The following is a 19,077-nucleotide window of genomic DNA, read 5'->3' as shown; positions in this document are numbered from 1 at the left end:
AGATAGAAAGGAAAAGACAACAAAAGATTGAGCCGTCCAAAGTTAAACTGTCGAAAGGTGAGGCAAAACCAGCAGAGGATTGGCTCCTGGGAAAGAGATGTAAGCTAGAGAGGGAACAAGGCGTGTCGCAGATACACCGGGTCCCCGGAACTGCACTTTGAGCAATGGACACAGCAAGCATGGCCCTGTCTCGCTCTTCTGTGGAGGAGTCGGGAGCTTTAAAGCCTGAAACCGCATTATGAGTGAGCGCAAGGACGAGGATAGGATGTTAGACACAGAGTACAAGTGTGTTCCCTCCGGGAGCACTGTAAACATAGGCATGCTCCGCTCCTCGGAGTGACACTTTGCCTGTATCCCTTCCTCATGTCTGTACTGCGCAATTGGCTCCCAGAGCTCAGAGTCTACCTTGGTAGTAGCTTTCTGATGTGACCTCCCTTATCTTCAGCCGCCAGCCCAGGTGAAGGTCCCATGAAAGGTTCTGTGAGCCGGGCTCATAATGGTACGCATGTGTAATTCAACACTTGGGTCAGGAGTGGAAGCAGGAGGGTCCACAGTTTAGGGCTATCCTCAGCTCATACACAGCACAGTCTCATCTAGCCTGGACTGCATGAGACCCTGTCTCAAAACCAACACACAAAAAACTGAAAAAATAATCAATAGACATGACCTACTGCGTTGCAAATGCTCCTCTTCATCCTTGCTCTCTCTCTCCCTCCAACACGCAAATTCTCCTTTTTAACCTGACACTTCTGGCAGATCCTCCAAGGCAAGTCCCTCCATCTCTAGGATCAAGTCTGAATGTCAAAGCCCATTATTCAAGACACCCGTCATGCTGAGACCACCCTAACCACTGCCCCTCACCTGTCAAGCTGAGACCACCCTAACCACTGCCCCTCACCTGTCAAGCTGAGACCACCCTAACCACTGCCTCTCACCTGTCAAGCTGAGACCACCCTAACCACTGCCCCTCATCTGTCAAGCTGAGACCACCCTAACCACTGCCCCTCACCTGTCAAGCTGAGACCACCCTAACCACTGCCTCTCACCTGTCAAGCTGAGACCACCCTAACAACTCCCTCACTTTCATACATTCACATCCCCAAGTCGTCCCCTCCTATTTCCTGGACATGCCGTCTCATGCTTAATGTTCCTTTGGCCTGTGATGAAACCGCCCCCTGAGAAGGCTTGTCTCTAGCTCCCACAGCCCATTTCCTCTGCAATGCCCCCCCCACCCCGCCAGCTCTTGCCTTTGTGGATGTCTACACATCCGGAGCCAGTAGCACTTGGGAGTCTGTGCTACTCGTTTTCATATGTTTGCTATGTGCTGGCAAAAATAGTCTCTGGAATACATTCATGCTTACTAATTCACTCATTTTAAATGTGGCTTGCCTCCCCCCGAAGACAAATAACGTTCAGTGCAAGGTGTGCAGCTATCCTAATAATAGATCCTAGATGAATAATAGATGTTAGGATTTTTAAGAGCGAGCAAAGTGTAGAGCTGTGATGAAAGATTCTGTTGTGCACAAGTTCTATAAAACCCTATGCATAAAGGCATGAAAATTATTTAAATACAATATTTAATCCTTTGAGAAATATTAAGGTTTTAACATATATTTTATTAATTCTTTGAGATGCATACAATGTATTTTGATTATATTCATCCTTTCGGCTCCCCACCCCCAGACCTAATTCCTCCCAGATCGATCCCTCACTCCCCACCCTTCCTCCTAACTTCATATTGTCTTTGTGTGTGTGTGTGTGTGTAATCATGGATGCGGATCCATCCAAGAAATAATAAGTCTTAGTTGTATGCCAGCTATGAACTAGATACTGATTCAAAAGTAAGTCACAATTCCAAGGAAATTGATAATTCATGAAGAAAGGGCCATAAAATCTAAAAGTTAAAACGTAATCTGGCACCTGTCGATCTGAACACAATCACAGGTTGGTGAAGATATTGACCTTCCTGTGGGGGAGTGGCTGCTGCTGATTCTTCAAGGATGAGTGGTTAAATACAGTGGACTTTTACTAGGGGGAAGAGCAGAGTGAGCAGAGAGTGCAAGAGCTGAGGAGTGAAGGAGAGAAACAGCATGGTACATGGAGGTCAGAGAGGACAGGTCACAGTGAGCCAGGTCTACGCCGGGAAGGAACTCAATTTTTATCCTATGAGTGACCCAGTGATTTCCATGTGAAAGAGTCATAGAAGCGTTCTACATACGGAGCAAACAGGTTTGAGAACTTGTGCAACCCAGAGATGAAGTGGAGGGAGGGACCCCAGCACTGATGCAGAGAGCCATTAGTGCATCACGACAGTAGACCGTTTAGGAGATGCTAAAGGCTTGGAGTAAATGAAAGCAGTGAGAGCTGGGTGGAGAAAAGGAAGTAAATCCACACGGGACTTGTGGGGCAGAAGCCACAGATGCTGTGTGGTGGCTATGGTGCTCTATGTGAGGAGCGGGAAGAGTCAGATATGGCCCTCACTTCTGATTGGATGCAGCAGAGAGAGGAAGGTTCAGCTCTAAGGTAGAGTGGACCATGTGGAACCTGAAGTGCCTGCAGCCTACTGGTCACAGAAGTCCTCTTAATGGCCAAGGGACTCCAGGCTGCCATTGGGAACTTTGCAAAGACCTCTCTGAAAACCATTGCCAGGGACTATTACCAGAGCCATCTCATCTTCTACCTAAACCAGTTGTGCATTTTATAGGCAAAGCTCTTTCAAGCCACTGCCTGGGAATAAATATCTAATTTTCATAGAAGAAATAAAAATACAATAATGTTCTGACAGAATGCTACTCCCCTTCACTAGACTTTAGTCATAATGAATTTGGTTATTTCCTAAATTAAGCCACCCCTCTGTGATGTCGATAGAGATAACTATTCCGTGGGTCCATGGGAGATATCCCACTTTGAACTCAAGCACCTCTAAAACAGAAGCCGCAATGAGAAGTATAGCCAGCTAAGGTCACAAACCTAAGACTACACTCAGGCAGATAGGTCCTTGCTGGGAGGTGGTGCCTAAGAAGCTTAGGATAGTAATGCATTCCAGAGCATCCTATGAGACAGGTTTCTTCCTTCTTTTCTGAGACAGGAACACTTGTGCTCCTCATTACATTATCTCCATTTATGAGAAAACCTAGAACCAAATTAAGTTTTTATTATCTTCCAACCAGACTGACCTCTGAAGCATGGGCTCAAGTCTCTGCCCTTGGCTCTGGGCTGGAAGATAAAGGCAAAATGTGAATGATAACTCAGCTATAGACAAAGGAATTGGATTGACCATCAAGATACCCAGTCCCGAAAAGGTCAGCATTATAGTGGGACAAGGAGTACATCCACTGGAGACAGAATTCTCCAGACTAGAGACCCAGCACAGTTGGCCATGAGACGGGCAGGGGAGCAAGCCTGATCTTGCACTGTTGGGAATGCCTGTCCTCTGGCCACTCAGGAAGTGTCAGAGTGTTTAGCCACTAACCAAATAAAAACTGAGGTTTGGAAACAGTGTCCAGTGATGGACATTGCCTTGGCCCCTTAGTTGGGGCACAATGACTCCAATGTTGTCAATTCATGAACCTAGCAAGCCAATTAGCCAATTGACTCTCTACCATGCTAACTTGTGCATAATTATACGGCTCTAAACAACACAAACTTCTTTCTGTACAGTAAAAAGTGGCTATATATGTGTGTGTGTGTGTGTGTGTGTGTGTGTGTGTGTGTGTGTGTGTGTATTTATATGTATATTTAGGAATATATATGTGTGTGGCAACAGTTGATTTGAAAAAGAGGCCATGAATATCAAAGAGAGCCAGGAGAGATATTTGGGAGGGTTTAGAGGGAGGAAAGATGAAAATGTAATTATATTATAATCTCTGTGTGTGACACAGAGAGAGAGACAGAGACAGAGACAGAGAGAGAGAGAGAGATGTGATGCCAGGCATAGTGGTGAACACTTTTAATCTCAGCACTTGGGAGACAAAAAACACACAGATCTCTGAGTTCAAAGCCAATCTGGTCTACATAGTAAGTTCCAAGCCACCTGGGGCTATAGAGAGAGACCTTGTCTCAAAAAGGTAAGAAGAAAGGGAGGGGGGATGGGAGGAGGGAGGGAGAAAGCAAGGGAGAGAGGGAGGGAGGGAGGGAGGGAGGGAGGGAGGAAGGAAGGAAGGAAGGAAGGAAGGAAGGAAGGAAGGAAGGAAGGAAGGAAGGAAGGAAGGAAGGAAGGACGGGAACATGGCAGCTACAGAATGATCTGGGAACCCTGCCTAGCACAGCTCATCAGTGTGTGAGATGAACTGGGAACCCTGCCTAGCACAGCTCACCAGCCTGTGTGTGAGATGAACACTTTTTGACTTTGCATCAGGTCAGTCTCTGGTCCTTAGCTTCTGCCAACTGTAATACACTACAATTATTCTCAACAGTCATCAAGGACATGAAGACAAGAGAAAAGCCTCTTGCAGCTGTTGGGCTCACCTCCTCCCCAGGCGGTCCAGCCCTCCCTTCACTTATGATGGGATGACTGGCATAGAAAGTACCATGGGGGTAGCCAGAAGCAGTAGTTAGTCGTTCCCATGTTCCCTAGTAGGGAATGCTGAGATATTATCAGTATCGGCTTGAGCATGGAACTCCCTTTCCTACCAATTAGATAAGCCCTGCAGGATTTTCTGTCATCTCTAAGGGGAAAGAACTTTATATCAAACAAGGCCACCACTTCTTAGATAATAAATGGAAAACTCACCATTCTTTGATTATTGAATTATAGGCATTATTACCAAGCATTGCTATCATTCCTGGTTCCAGGGGTGGAAATATGTAGAATGCCCATATTAGGGTCCAGTCAAATGCCCCATGGCCATGCTAAGGGCTATGAGTTAGATCATTATACAGCATAAATTTCCCTTTCCTCTGGCTTCTTCCAATACCATGGGTGCTTGGAAGCAGCATGATACTGCAGACCAAATCACAAACTCCAGAGTAAAACGATCCAACCTCTTAGAACCTGTAGAATCTGCAGGACACTTGGTACATATCAACATTTTTAAGCCTCTACCCTCTCATGTGAAAAAAAATAGAAATAAATCTAGTTCTAATGTGGAATATTTTGAACATAAACTGCGATAACAAAGTAGTTAACACGGTGGTTGGGGTGAGGTAAGTGCTCCATAACTATCAGTCATGACCATTATGATTGTCATCATACGTACCATCCCCTGGGAGGAGATACATGGACTGAGGATGTTGTTCTGTGCAAGGATGAGAGGTGGACAGGAAATGTAGAATGGTACTCAGGATGGCAAGGTCACAAACAAGGCAATGAGGATTCCAGCCAGGACACTAGGCCAAGGAGAGAGCAGCATGTGACGGAGCGTGCATGCCAGCCTACAGCACAGTTTCCACAAAGCTTTTTATCTTTAGTGGAAAAGGGACCAGTACTCCATCACAGCTTTTCTTTGGTCTGTTGTTTTTTGGGTTTTGTTTTGTTTTGTTTTGTTTTTCTGAATGCTGCTTTGGTTTAATGGTAGAATTTAAAGATGCTGTGTTGAATAGAAATTCTACTACTGTGGCTTCTCTAAGAAATTAATATAATGTTGAACTGTCTCTCTTTTACCCCCTCTTTCCTTTCCTCCTGTTACATCCTTTCAGACACATTAAATTTCACATCACCTCTTCTGGAGGTCAAACCTTATTCAAACACATTCTCCCCCAAGAAGGTGCATCCTGTCATGGGTTGCCTCTGAACGGCTCGTCGCCATCATTCTGATGAGCCGACAGCTGTGTGTGGTCTTAGGGATATTTCTTTGAGGTTGTTTTCCATTAGACCAGCTAGGCTTTTATTTAACTTATTTACTTTGGCATTGTGTTTTTATTTCCTTTTGATCATTTTTTCCCCATTTAATCCTGATACAGCCCAGCATAGAACTTTTTGACCTGAATTTTCCTCCCAACTTCCTGTTTCTCCCAGGCTGACTGTGTTAGTAAGTGGTAGGCACCTGTCCAACTTTAAAAAAAAAAAAAAAAATTCATTCAGCCTCTTCTTGTGTACCCCTTCTGCTTTGCCAGGTCGAGCTGGGAACTGCCTGACTTAAGGGAAGGGAGAGTGAAAGCCATCAGTGACTCAGATGGGGTGAGCTACCCCTGGTATGGGAACACCACAGAGACTGTGACCCTGGTCGGCCCCACCAACAAGATCTCCAGGTTCTCCGTCAGCATGAATGATAACTTTTACCCCAGCGTGACATGGGCCGTGCCAGTGAGCGACAGCAACGTGCCACTTCTTACAAGAATCAAGAGGGACCAAAGTTTTACCACCTGGCTGGTGGCCATGAATGCCACCACAAAGGAGAAGATCATTCTGCAGACCATCAAGTGGAGGATGAGAGTGGACATCGAAGTGGACCCTCTTCAGCTGTTGGGTCAGCGAGCCCGGCTAGTGGGCAGGACTCAGCAGGAGCAGCCCCGGATTCTGAGCCGGATGGAACCCATCCCCCCTAACGCACTAGTGAAGCCCAATGCCAACGATGCCCAGGTCCTCATGTGGAGGCCCAAGCGGGGGCCGCCCCTGGTTGTGATACCTCCTAAATAGAAGCAGACTGCCCAACTGTGTGTGGAACACATGCCACTGAGGCACGCAGTGGGGTTGCCAGGGAGGGGGCAGGAGCCAAACTGAGTTTCTGAGCCAAAGCAGACCTCTTGGTTTGCCAGCCTCTGCAGCTACTTGTGAAGAGTACAGCTGCCCCTTGGGTGGGAGAATCATAACCCTTAGGAAAAGCCCCTTCCTCTTAGGAATAAAGAAATCACTGATTTGACAGACTTGCTGTGATTACCATGCAAGTAGCCATATTTTGCAGCTGACCGGGATGATTCTTTTATTTGAACTATTGACCATTTCTTTCCTGTGAGATGCAGGGGATGTAAATGAGACTAAACAGTGCCTGTGGCGGATGCTGCTTCCCAACCAATTAGAAGCGCGAGTGGAAACATCCACACCAGGTGTTCGTAAGACAGTTGTCCTCCCACCCCACCCCCACCTCCCCACCCCCACCCCCGTGTGTGACTGGAGGATGTTGGGGAATTGGGTGAAAGATATTGGGCAATGGGGAGCGAGAAGAAGAAGTTGCTACAGATTAATATCAAATATCAGTTGATCCGATTGTCAACACATTCCCTGGAATGAGAGGAACAACTTAAGAAACTTGAAAAGGTAGTGTGTGCCCTTTGCTCTGTTTGAGCGAGCGCTGCCCTGGGAGCTGTCCAAAGTGCTGATGTCAGCCGCCCTAGTGGAGACTCTCTGCCTCCATCCACTCACCTCTGTCCAAAGAGATGGTTCATCCTACGTGTTGTTAGTCAGTGTTGCATACGGAGTTCCTGTTTTCTGTAGTAACTATGGCACTGGGTCCCTCGTGAGTTTTTAGTGACTCAATCTGTGACTTCGTTTACAGCTACAGATTCCTCACCAGCCCTCAATTTACAAAGATGGATAGCCTCACGTTTATGTAGGCTCAACAAATGAGAACAATACCCTCAAGTTTTAGTCTCTGAATTGTTTGGGCACAGGACGTGCACACGTCTGTGCACACACATGTATGCTCACACACCAGCATTCAGAGATAATAACAACTAGTCTTGCCAGTAGTGCCTGAACATTTATCTATGGCCTTTAAACACACATAGTACATACACTGTAAGTCCACATAGGTTAACTTCAGTTATACTTACAGAAACTCAACTTTAACTGCTTGTCCAGCTATAGGGGGAAATGTTCCGTACTTCTTTAGTGAAAATCTGAGCACTTTCCTTAAGCAAACTTGTGCTGCTGAGATCTAGCCAATAAAGGTGGGAAGCCAAATTTCCTTTAGTCCGGCAGTGTAAAACTTTTTAAAGACGTTCCAGTATTTACAGTGGTAAGATTCCCAATCTTTTCAGCCTAAATCATGGCCCTACCCCCCAAAAAGAACTTTCCTTGTTATTCTCGATAGTGCAGATTGTGAGATAGAGCCTTCTTAGTTCAGAAACTCCCTGTGAGAACAAACTACAGAATTCTCACAGTGTTGTACATTGAATAAGTAAATTCTGCAGTCCTAACTTCAGAGGTAAGAGATTCTAAGTCTAGAGAAATTATACAGATCCTGTCATTGACTCCACATCTACCAGATGACTACATCTACACAGAGACTGTGAATCAGGAGGGCTCGTTCATTGCTTTTGTTTCAAGTAGTCTACTTTCTCTGGTGCTCTGGTCCCAGAGGTTGCTACTCAGAATTATATAGCACTAACTTCATAATACCCCAACCATCAGCTTTTCTCTCCTAGACTAGTTATTGATGGCAAGTCATTTATAACAGCACATGAACGAATGCCCATTGGTGAGTTGCAGAGACTCAATTTAGAAATAATTCATCTGTTACTTTGGGATTTCTCTGTCCCTTCTCATTCCTCCCCACTTTTTTACGGCAGGGCTGGCCCGGGAGAGCTACAGGCTGAAGGGTAAAGATGCTTATTTTCCATGCTGATGTAAGAAGCCCCAACCTCTACCTCATTGAATTAGGTGCCACTTTTATGAGATTTGGGGCAGTGGATGCTGATCTTGAATCCAAGCCACGCTGCCGCCCCACTTGAAGAAAACCTGATTTTCTTTTACATCTAAAATCGTAACAACAGATGAATAAGAAAGAGTTTATATTAAAAATCCTATGCAAGATTTCAGTCTTTAAATGTCCCTAGCACATTAAGATATGACTCACACAATTATATTTACATAAAATATAGCTTTTCAAAGACCTGTCTAGACTTATAAAGCAAGGTGCAGCATGCTTACCTAGACTTGTTCCTCCTTAAAAAGAATCACTTCAGATTTTTAAAATAAATTACCCCCAGACGGTTTCCTGGGGGGATGATGTAATAAAAACTGAGAAAAAAAAAGTATATGGAAAAGGGCTTATAAAAGGTAAAAGCACTGTGTAAATATGCACCACCATTGTCATTTGTTACTTTTGTAAGCTCTCTCTCAGTTCTGAAGTCAGTCTGACAGAACATTCAATTGTCCAATAGCCAGTGATGTCAAAGTTATCCTTGTTTTATAAGGAGATGGCTCCCTTCCTTGCTCTCTGTGGATCATTGCCTTTTAGCTTCGTCAGGCTATTGCCAAGCAAAGGGCTCTCTTACAGGAGAGAATTAACCTTTCTAGTTCTATTGGGGTCATGTGCATCTCCCCATCAGCCTGCACTCCCTTGAGAGTGGGTGGTCTGATACCAGACTACATCAGTTTCAAAGAGGCTCATTCTGAGCCTTTGGTGTGAGTTGGGTGGTCCCTAAACTGTATTTGCATTCTGTATAGGTTCATAGTTTCTTAGTGGCACAACAGTTTTAAACTCCTGTATCTGAAAGAACATTTCATCAGATCTTGAATCCTTAAATGAGGTCACCTTTGAGATCTTCTAGCCTGTGATCTCCAAGGAAATTGAGGCCCATTTAAATTAGGTCATCTATTCAGGATCACAAACCTAATCAGCACAGGCCTGAGTCTCCCAGACCTCAGCTTACAACACAGGCACATTAGCTGAGACCTGGGGTCTTCCCATGTCTCCAGCCAGAAACACTGTCATTGTCCCAGAATCATTCACCCACAAATCAATTAGCCTAGAAATTAGAAACAATTATGTTAAGAACCCTTTTCATTATAATATCGAAAAGTGAATATTCCAGATTGCTTTCTGTGACAGCTGTTTTGATATTGAACCCTTAGCCTTTGTTCCCTACCACATGCCTACCACATCCTCGGGTCATTGCTGTAGTCCACAACACATGGGAGGCTGCAGGCTGGTCCCCCTTCTGCCTTTCTCCTAATGAATCATTTTGGATCCCCCCCCCCGCCCCACAACGAATACCTCAAAGGCCAAAGTCACGGTCTAAGAAACAACTCTGCATAGTAAAATAAAGCAGCAATGATTTCTAAAAGATTTTATAAAAGTTTCCACATGCATTTTCTTGTCCACAGTGCATCTTCTAAGAAGTGTCATTTGATGGTGGTGGTGGTGGTGGTGGTGGTGGTGGTGGTGGTGGTGGTGTTAATGTCCACATTTTACAAATAGCAGATTGAGACCAAAGAGGTTAAATGATGTACCCACAGGCACACAGACAGGAAAAATGACAAGAGACAGGATTCAAACTGGGCCTTTTGGCTCATACTCCCATTTTCTCCCTCTGCATGGTGCTATCCCTTAGTTTACCCCATAGCACAAAGGAGAAGAAAGAAAAGGAGAAGGCAGGTCACTGTCACCTACACAGTCATGTAGTCCCCCCTACCTACCAAGTGGAGTCATTAAAAATGAGGGAATGAAAGCTGTTTTCTTCCTCAAAGAGCCTTGTAATCCCCAGGGAGGTTGGCCCAGAAAAATGCCTGTCAGGGACGGTGGTGTGGGGGAGGTGGCTGTCACTTGTAATTAATGGAGTAGGAAAGCTGTTTCCCTGGTCTCTGAATCCCTTAAACACCACAAGTACAAAGACAGGCAGGAAGCAAGCATCCTACAGCGGAGGTCCCAGCTGAGCACTGCCCTGCCACCCGCGGTCCCTCAATGCGCATGCAGGAGCAGCCCATGGGGCGGAGGCAGCGGAAACAATGGCTTTCCAAGGCTTTCTTGGCACATTGAACGTTCTTGTTAAGAGCGGAGGGCACAATTAAACATTGCTAGAGCCAGCTCCCAACTGAGTTGCAAAGAAAGATAGAAACACACACTTGTACACACATACATGCGTGCACACACGCATGGACAAAGACCTACCACACTCACACACTTCCCAGGCTGAAAAGAAAATTAATCAAAAGGCCCAATGAATGTCTGAACTCTATAATTAAGCCTAAATGATCCTTAGATAGAACAGGAGCTGAGTGAGCAAGCTCAGTGAGAAAGCACAGATATTTTTACCCCAGAGTCTTACTGCCATTAATTTCTTTTGAGATCTTGAGTACATCTGGTCCCCATTTCCTTGGTAGGACATCTCCCTATAGAAGGCTCCCTAGAGAGCTGCCAGTTTAGTGACAGCCAAGGTTATCTGACTATTCCCAAGCACTTCTATAGAGATTCCTGTGGGGAGATGTGGTGTCGTGGATCCCCAAGTCAACCATATGCTTTCCTATAACAGAGCCAATTGCTAGCTCAGTAGACATTGGCATGATCCCTGACACACTCCAGAATATCCCAACTAAGCATTGCCTGACATAAGATGTGGTCGGATCAGTAGACACACTGGACTGGAGCTGGTTAATTGTACCTTCAGGATCCACCAACTTGGAAATCCAAAACCTCTTTCAGTCCCCGTGAAGTAAGGCCTGATCCCTAAGAAGGCTTGGGATCTATGCTTTCCCCAGCATTAGCCACTTGGCTGAGAGAGGCCTATACCCAGGCAGAGGCAGAAAAGAAAAACAGGAGAATGCCACACGATCCTGTAGGTAGCTAAAATTCCAAGAGGTCTTTAGGAGGGGACAAGTGGCTGGCTACATGTCAGGACAGGGCCAGATGGAAAATCCCAGCACAACTTGCTGGGTTGGAATGGCCACAAAAGGCATCCCAGAACAGCTGCATTTTCCTCATTTTGTGCTCACATAGCAGACACAGAGGGGAATATATATATTGAATATATTCATTCAAATCTTTGTGTGGGTCTCTACTGGCCTGCCTGTCCTTACAGTTTTGCCTAAGACCTTACAGTTTGCAAGATCTGTCATCTTGAAGCAGATAAAATGAGGACACACTTCCCCTCACCCTGTACACACACAACACACCCCAGGCTATCTCACAGTGGTGGATGCACTTCCCCTCACCCTGTACACACAACACACCCCAGGCTATCTCACAGTGGTAGAAGTATGAGTGGTTGTGGCTTCTCTCTACATCTGCCTATAGTGACCCCTTTCTCTATGGTCTCTTCTGGACCAGCTGCATAGTTTTCTTTGAGCCTGCCTCAGTCCCTGTCACATGCCTCGAATTATTCTGTTCTCCCAGCTGGGCTGAAAGATGCTTCCTAAGAGAACCTACCCAACTCTTCTTTCCAAGACAAATATGGACCCAGGCCTCTAGGCAGCAGGATACGTGGCCAAACATGGAGCCTCTTTTGCCTCCAGGCCCACGTTTTCTTCAGCTTTCCTAGAAAAATGTGGGTTGATCTTTAAAACAGCTGAGTGCTGGTCCAGAAATACCCAGGTAGGGAAGATACATGTGTCACAAACTGCACAGTGCAGAAGAAGGAACCAAGACACAAGCAGAGCCCATTGCCACACAGGATTGTGAGGGATACAGACAGTGCTGTGAGATACTTAAATGGTAGTGTCATTGAATCTGGGGCCAGCTGAGGGCCAGCATTACTGGTGCAAGGAGGAGATAAAAAGGAGGGCAAGATGTTTTGCTTGTTGCCAGGCCCATGGTGGAGGTGAGCTAAGCAAGGCACTAGAACATCTAGAATTTAAGAAGGCGCCCACTCGTGGGCCTGTGTGCTTGCACGTCCCCATAAGAGCAAGCCTTCTTGGTGTTTGTCTTGGTGCCTGTCTTGCCTCCTTCCTCTCTGCCCCACTTCACACCTACCTCTACTTATCTGCTTTCCACACAGAAGAGCAAAGCAGGGAAGGTATCATAGGATGTCTCCAAATGCTCATTCTTCTAGCAAGTCTTTCTACAAGTATCCCCTACCTACTGGACATAACAGTGGGGCAGTGTTCATAGGAAGCTGTGGGAGGCACTCATTTTCCCATTGGCATTGGGTTATAATTTATGATCCCATTGGGTCATACATTGCGAGGTAGCCCAGGACCTTGCAAAGTGTCTCAAGAGTCATCTCTCTACCTCCTTAGAGGGACTGGTATGACCCCTGTCTAGTCCCTAAGGTGACAGGACAAGACATCTCAAGCACACTGTTTTAAAGAAAGGCACAGATACCCTGTGGCCCCATCAGTACACACTCCAGCACTTGAATTGTCTCTCCATCTGTTATAGCCCCTTTGCCCCCACCCTAAAAACCAATTAGAATATTCCACACAGGCATGATCCAATGAAATGTTAATTGTAAAAATAGCAGGAAAGATAATACATGCACTTCAGGCTGAGAACTATTTCATTAAACTGGGCTTTGGAAGCAAGACAGCCAATTCAGTTATTTCCCACTTCACTCCTTCACATACCAGAAACTATAGAAAGCTATTACTTCTAATTAATTAAGAGGGAAAAAGGCTATGCATGTGCATATCAGATGAACGGAGGTAGAGACACTGCCACACCTACCTCCTTATGCTTGTACATACACGTGTACATGCACACAGGCACACACGCCAGAAAACTAAGGACTTTCTCACCTCAAGAATTCCATGGATCTTACCAGGCAGTAGTGGTGCACGCCTTTAATCCCAGCACTCAGGAGCCAGAGGCAGGCGGATCTCTTGAGTTCAAGGCCAGCCTGATCTACAGAGTGAGTTCCAGGACAGGCTTCAAAGCTACACAGAGAAACCAAACCCTGTCTCAATAAAATAAAATAAAATAAAATAAAATAAAATAAAATAAAATAAAAAAGAATTCCATGGATCTTCCTAAACAGCCAAAAAAATTCCTAGTCCCAAGAGCCACTAACAAAATCAAAGGATTCCTTCTCTGAGTACATTCATGAAAAGGGAAACAGGACATTTTGTGTAAAAGAATAAACAGCTTTAAAGTCAGTTTAATTATGAGCTTTCTACAGGAAAAAAATGATCGTGTCTTTTTGCCTTTAGTAAAGTAGATATTTCTACCCAGCTCTCTATATACACGAAACATGTTATTCATTGATACAGGGGACTGAGTTCCTGAGGCCTGATTTTGTATTGATGTCATACTGACTTTCACTTATTTATCTGTAACACAAGAAGACGGCCCCTTCTCAGTGCCATATGCACCCTACAAAGTGTTTAAGCTTGTGAGAGCACACTTAACAGATAGTTCTGGGTTGCTTGTATCTTGCCTTGAGAAAACTAATAGACAAAGTAAAACCACACAGTGAAAATATTTTCTATATGAAAATTATGCTGTCTACAGCATTGCTATTATATAACACGTATAATAGAATTAATATACTAATGATATAAGGACTTATATCAATAAATGATATAGACCATGATTATTAAGACAGTCGTCTTAGTGATATGACTTTTGCTCATGAGCATCTGTGTGGTGTGCTCTGTGAAATGAACATCAAGTAGACTGTTGTGAACTGTCTTAGGCCTCTGTTCACATATGCTGACCTTGTCCCCAGCATCCTCCCCTATCTCACCATGTTTATTTTGCTGTGCCATGCCAGCTATCAAGGGCTGGCAGAGCCTGGCACAATCAGGACATCTGACCCATCCCGACTAATCACAATCCTGCAGAAATGGGAACTGGCATTTACAGATGCCAAACACTATGGCTGTTGCTATTCTGGTGAGCAGGGTGCACAGAGGTGTCTTTTCTAAAACATATCATAGACTAAGTCCCTGCTTATATGTGAAATGGGTTTATCTTCTAATGTCAGAGCATCAAGACAAGTTTATTTAACCGTCTACATAAATGTTTTGGATTTTTCCTCCTAAAACTGAAGGGGTGTGTGTGTGTGTGTGTGTGTGTGTGTGTGTGTGTGTGTGTGTGTGTATTATGTATATGTATATATGTATGTGTATATCTATCTATATATATGTATATATATAATCAAAAAAGGCAGTGATGTTACATAATAGGAAATCATAAAAACATTTTGCTATAGCAATACTGGAAGCAAGTCCAGCACACACAATGTCTAGACAAGTGGCTGGGGAGATGCTCACTGGGTAACGTGCTCGCCACACAAGCATGAGGACTTATTATCAGGTCCCAAACACCCACCTAAACCCAGACATGACAGCACACATCTGTCATCCCAGTGTTGGAGGGGCTGGCAGAAAGGAAGATCACTGACTAGCTTGCTGACTAGTTTAGTTAAAGACTAGTGAGCTCCAGGCTCAGAGAGAGATTCTGTCTCAAGAAAATAAGATGTTAAACACCTAGTGGTGTTTTAGGCAGTGGTGGCACACGCTTTTAATCCCAGCACTCAGGAGGCAGAGGCAGGTAGATCGCTGTGAGTTCAAGGCTAGTCTGGTCTACAGAGCGAGACCCAGGACAGCCAGGACTGTTACATGGAGAAGCCCTGTCTTAAGAAAAAAAAAAGTGTAGAATTACTGAGAAAGACACCCAAAATAGACCTTCAGCCTCTACACTTAACATGCGCACACATATATACATACACATGCACCCACACATATACAACATACATACTCACATACACAAACATATGCACTCCCACACACTAAACAAAAAATTCAGGAAAGAAAATGATTCACAACATTTAATTTTACCTCAGAATCACTCCCTTCATGCATTCAAAATTGCTTTTTGTTTTATTTTTAAAATTGGGTTCACCCACTTCCTTAGGACTTCAGCTGTTACATAAAGCAGTATATACAAGTGCCCACCAAAAAAAAATGCTATATATTTTCTTTCTAAAGGAAGGTTGACTGACAGCTTCAAGTTGAATGATAGACACAGTAAAGAAGGATGCTTTGGCAATATTGGCATGGGCCAGTGACAGAAATCCTGGTCACAGCAGGGGCTCCAGGCAGTCCAGTTCCTGCAAATCTCTGTGCCAGGAACACTAAGGAGCAGTGTGTGAATTTCCACCCATTTCTGTAGGATCCTTTTGTGCTTTCCTAAGGAACCAAACACAAATGATTTGGAATCCCTTCATATTGTTTTAGTTTTTAATCTTTTAAAAAAGAGATGAGAGTTACCGACCTCCTTTGTAGAGAAATGTACAAGATGCTCAAACCTTTGCACAAAATTTAGGCTACTAGCTCTTTGAAAATCTACTTGCGAAGCTTCAATTATGAACATCTGCTCTTAAGGAGTGGTGTTTCGGTGGCCGCTGTCTTAATGCACACTGTTTGCATGTTTCTGTGTTCACATGCAGGTCTCCTAGGAGGACAAAGGAAGCCCAGCAAGCAGAACCACACGGCAAAACGCTGAGGAGGAAAATATGAGCAATGGCTGGTGGCTCTAGGAGCTGACACACTGGACAGCTGATTTCCTATTTAAAAAGAGTGCCATCTTGCCTGTCTCCATGCCACCCTCCCATCCTGTGACCAGTACCTTCTAGCCTCACTGCGCGCGTCCAGCCAGGCCAACTGGTTGGCTCACAGAGGAGCTTTGTTGAAGTGGATGTTGTGCCTACAGCACCTTCTGTGTGTGGAAAGATTGAGTTCACCCACACCTCCAGCTCATCCCCTCCCTCCACATGAAGCCTCCCAAGGACTAGGCTGGTCATCCTGGACTGAAGAGACCCTTCATGGCCCAGCCCTGGCTCCCAAGCCTGCCTCACCCCACACTTTCGGGTGGGAAATGGAGAATATATATCTCCCCTTGTCCTCTCTCTTCTCTATGTGGATAGCCAATGTCAGTCATCCCCCAAGGTTTCTCTAAGGTCTTTGGAAGACAACAGTTTGCCCTACCGTGGGCAGGCTTGGTGCCTTCAGATGACCAAGAGCAGCATTTATATCACCAAAATCAGTGGAGTAAGAGCAGAACTTCCCCCACCAGGGCAAAATGTATATGTTGTTTTGTTGATTGTTTTATTTATTGGCATACCCACCGATTTATTATTTATTATTTATTTATTCATTTATTTATTTATGGAATCTGTATTTATTATACATCAGAAAATCTACTTCCATCTTTCAAATGTCAGCCCCAAATTTGTCTTGTTGGCCCCCACAGAGCACAGTAAATGATTCCTCTTTGAAGCCACACAAAAAAAAGGAAATTCTTCTCCCTAGTCCCAAATACTCCCACCCCCACCAGATTTTCAACCAGAAATGGGATCAGAAAATACCAGCCACACAGATCAGCACAGGCCCAGTATCCAGGCAGAAACCTGGAGTCTTCCAACCCCTGCTTTTGCACTATTTTCTCTTCCACACCTTGACAAACTCGTGCAAGACCAACCAGCTGACTCCAGCCTGACTGTTAAGACTGGACTTCTCATTCTGCTCTGGGGCAGAATGCTTGGCACCAGATGCACATTAGAATCAATGTCAGGAGCTTGAAACCACATGCCCGGTTTCCATCTCAGTGTATCCATGGCAGAATCTCCAAGGGGTTGGCAGCAGAGGTCTTTTTAGTAACCCAGATGTTTCTAACTTGTAAATGCAGTTGATAAAAAGGAAAAAAAAAACATTCTACATCCCCATCCACCTCCAAGATCCCTTCCTTCTTTGGTTCATAAGCTTCTCTGGAATCCGCATTCCTCCAATCCCTTTTCCTCACTAAACCTTCCTCCATTGGCACCATCAACCTGAGCAGACCCAAAGAGGTGATTGGTCCTAAGAGTGACTCCTGAAGCTGATGCCTGCACTTGCCTCTCTAGAAGCAAAAGCTTGTCCCTGCCCACGTTCACCTTCCATCTGCACATCCCCACCACACATGCCTCCCTCCAAGAGTTTGGAGGTTACATAGCTATTCCCATCTCAGCATCCTAATTTTAAGGCAAAGCTCATTTCAGTCTATAATCCAGGGGTTGGCTGTTTCTACAGTGCAGCATAAATTACCTGAGGGCCCACTGGTAACAGGAAAGGGTCATCCATAACAGGAAAGGACTGTCCCCCCAAACAGTCATTTACCCAATGACCTGACAGCAACCCCCACTCTGGCATCCAGATCATAGATGACTAGAGGAGACTTCTCACCCCTCATGTTGACAAACAAGTTCTCAAACAATGAATATAAGTGAAAGTGTGTGTGTGTGTGTGTGTGTGTGTGTGTGTGTGTGTGTGTACTGCCTTCATCTAAACATGCATCTATGGAGATGCTGAACTTCAACTTTACAGTATAGACCTTTACCTGAAAACAATCAAGAACTTGTGCTGTCTTGCACTCAATGGATTCACTATGCTCCTTTTCTCAAGGACCCAAGTGAACTCCAGAGTAGAATGATGTAATGTCTAGGAACTGTTGGATGTGTTAGAGAGTGTATGTGTTGTATGCACAATACAGTGCCCCAGCATAGAGAGAGTTCATCTTCCTACCCACCCCCTCCAGCATCTAAGCAGGTTCCCAGAGCAAGTAGACTTCTCCTGCATTCATAGCACCATGCCTTCTTGCCCCATTTAATCAGACTGTCCTGCACCAATTCTCATCTCTCAGGGTCCTGCTCTCTGATAGACAACAGTTCAGTCAGTGGGTGCTAAAGAGTTGAGTGTTACACTTCTTAGATGACATTTACCTTTTAATTGGGGCTATAGACAATGCCTTAATCTGAAGGAATAGCTTGAATGCTGGGAATTTCAGGTACAGAAGTGGGTCAGTAAGAGAGATTTTTTTTTTCCTCAGGAGGGCATTTTAGAGCCCTCCCCTGTACGTATCTCTAAAGTCAGCTCATAGGTACATGAGCATGAGCAAGCACACTTATCTACATCCACATCCCATAACTTTGAAATACCTCCCTTGCATTGGCCCCATCTTTAAAATAAAAAAAAATTAAAACAGAACCAGCTAAATTAATTTAAACCTCATTGGGAAATGCAGCCTATTTTTTAACCGGCCACCAGCCATCTGGTCTACCCCACCCTGTTCCATTTCCTTTCTGCTCCTTCTCATTTCGGCTACTGGCCTATCAGTTAATTTATGTGTACATGTCCTCTTTGCTCTCTCCTTGTTTCCCCCCAAATGTATTTTTCTCCCTTAAAATCGTGTTGTTTTGGTGTTATCAAGGACAGAAGTGGAGGCTAAGAGCATGAGCATGTATGTGTGTCACCGAAGACAGAGAAGCCAGGTATTCTGCTACAGTTTGAAGAATAATGCCACAAAGGAAGAGATGAAAGCTGGCTCTGCAGAGTGCCTTAAAAAAATGACTTTAATTAGGAAATTCTGAGTTGTCAGTCTTTGGATGTTACATAAACTCAAATGGATGTTGCATTTCACTTCTCTGGGATTTAAAAAAGTTAAATACAGTATGTATTCAACAAAGACAACAAGCATATTTTCTCTTTAATTTTGGTCCTTAAAG

At 44.6% G+C, this 19,077-nt stretch overlaps 1 protein-coding gene across 1 annotated transcript in view; it reads left to right on the top strand.

The window, feature by feature from the left end:
* Positions 1-19,037, top strand: part of Fam78b (family with sequence similarity 78 member B) — an 89,387-nt gene extending 70,350 nt beyond the window's left edge. The window contains exons 2-3 of the mRNA XM_036202440.1: positions 6,055-6,986; positions 15,988-19,037. Of these exons, the coding sequence (XP_036058333.1) occupies positions 6,055-6,577 (523 nt within the window). The 3' untranslated portion in view covers positions 6,578-6,986; positions 15,988-19,037. The remainder of the gene's footprint in view (positions 1-6,054; positions 6,987-15,987) is intronic.
* The last annotated feature ends 40 nt before the right edge of the window (positions 19,038-19,077 follow it).

The sequence above is a fragment of the Onychomys torridus genome, chromosome 11 (assembly GCF_903995425.1).
Source record: "Onychomys torridus chromosome 11, mOncTor1.1, whole genome shotgun sequence".
NCBI lineage: Eukaryota > Metazoa > Chordata > Mammalia > Rodentia > Cricetidae > Onychomys > Onychomys torridus.
This window is presented reverse-complemented; position numbering and strand designations above follow the sequence as displayed.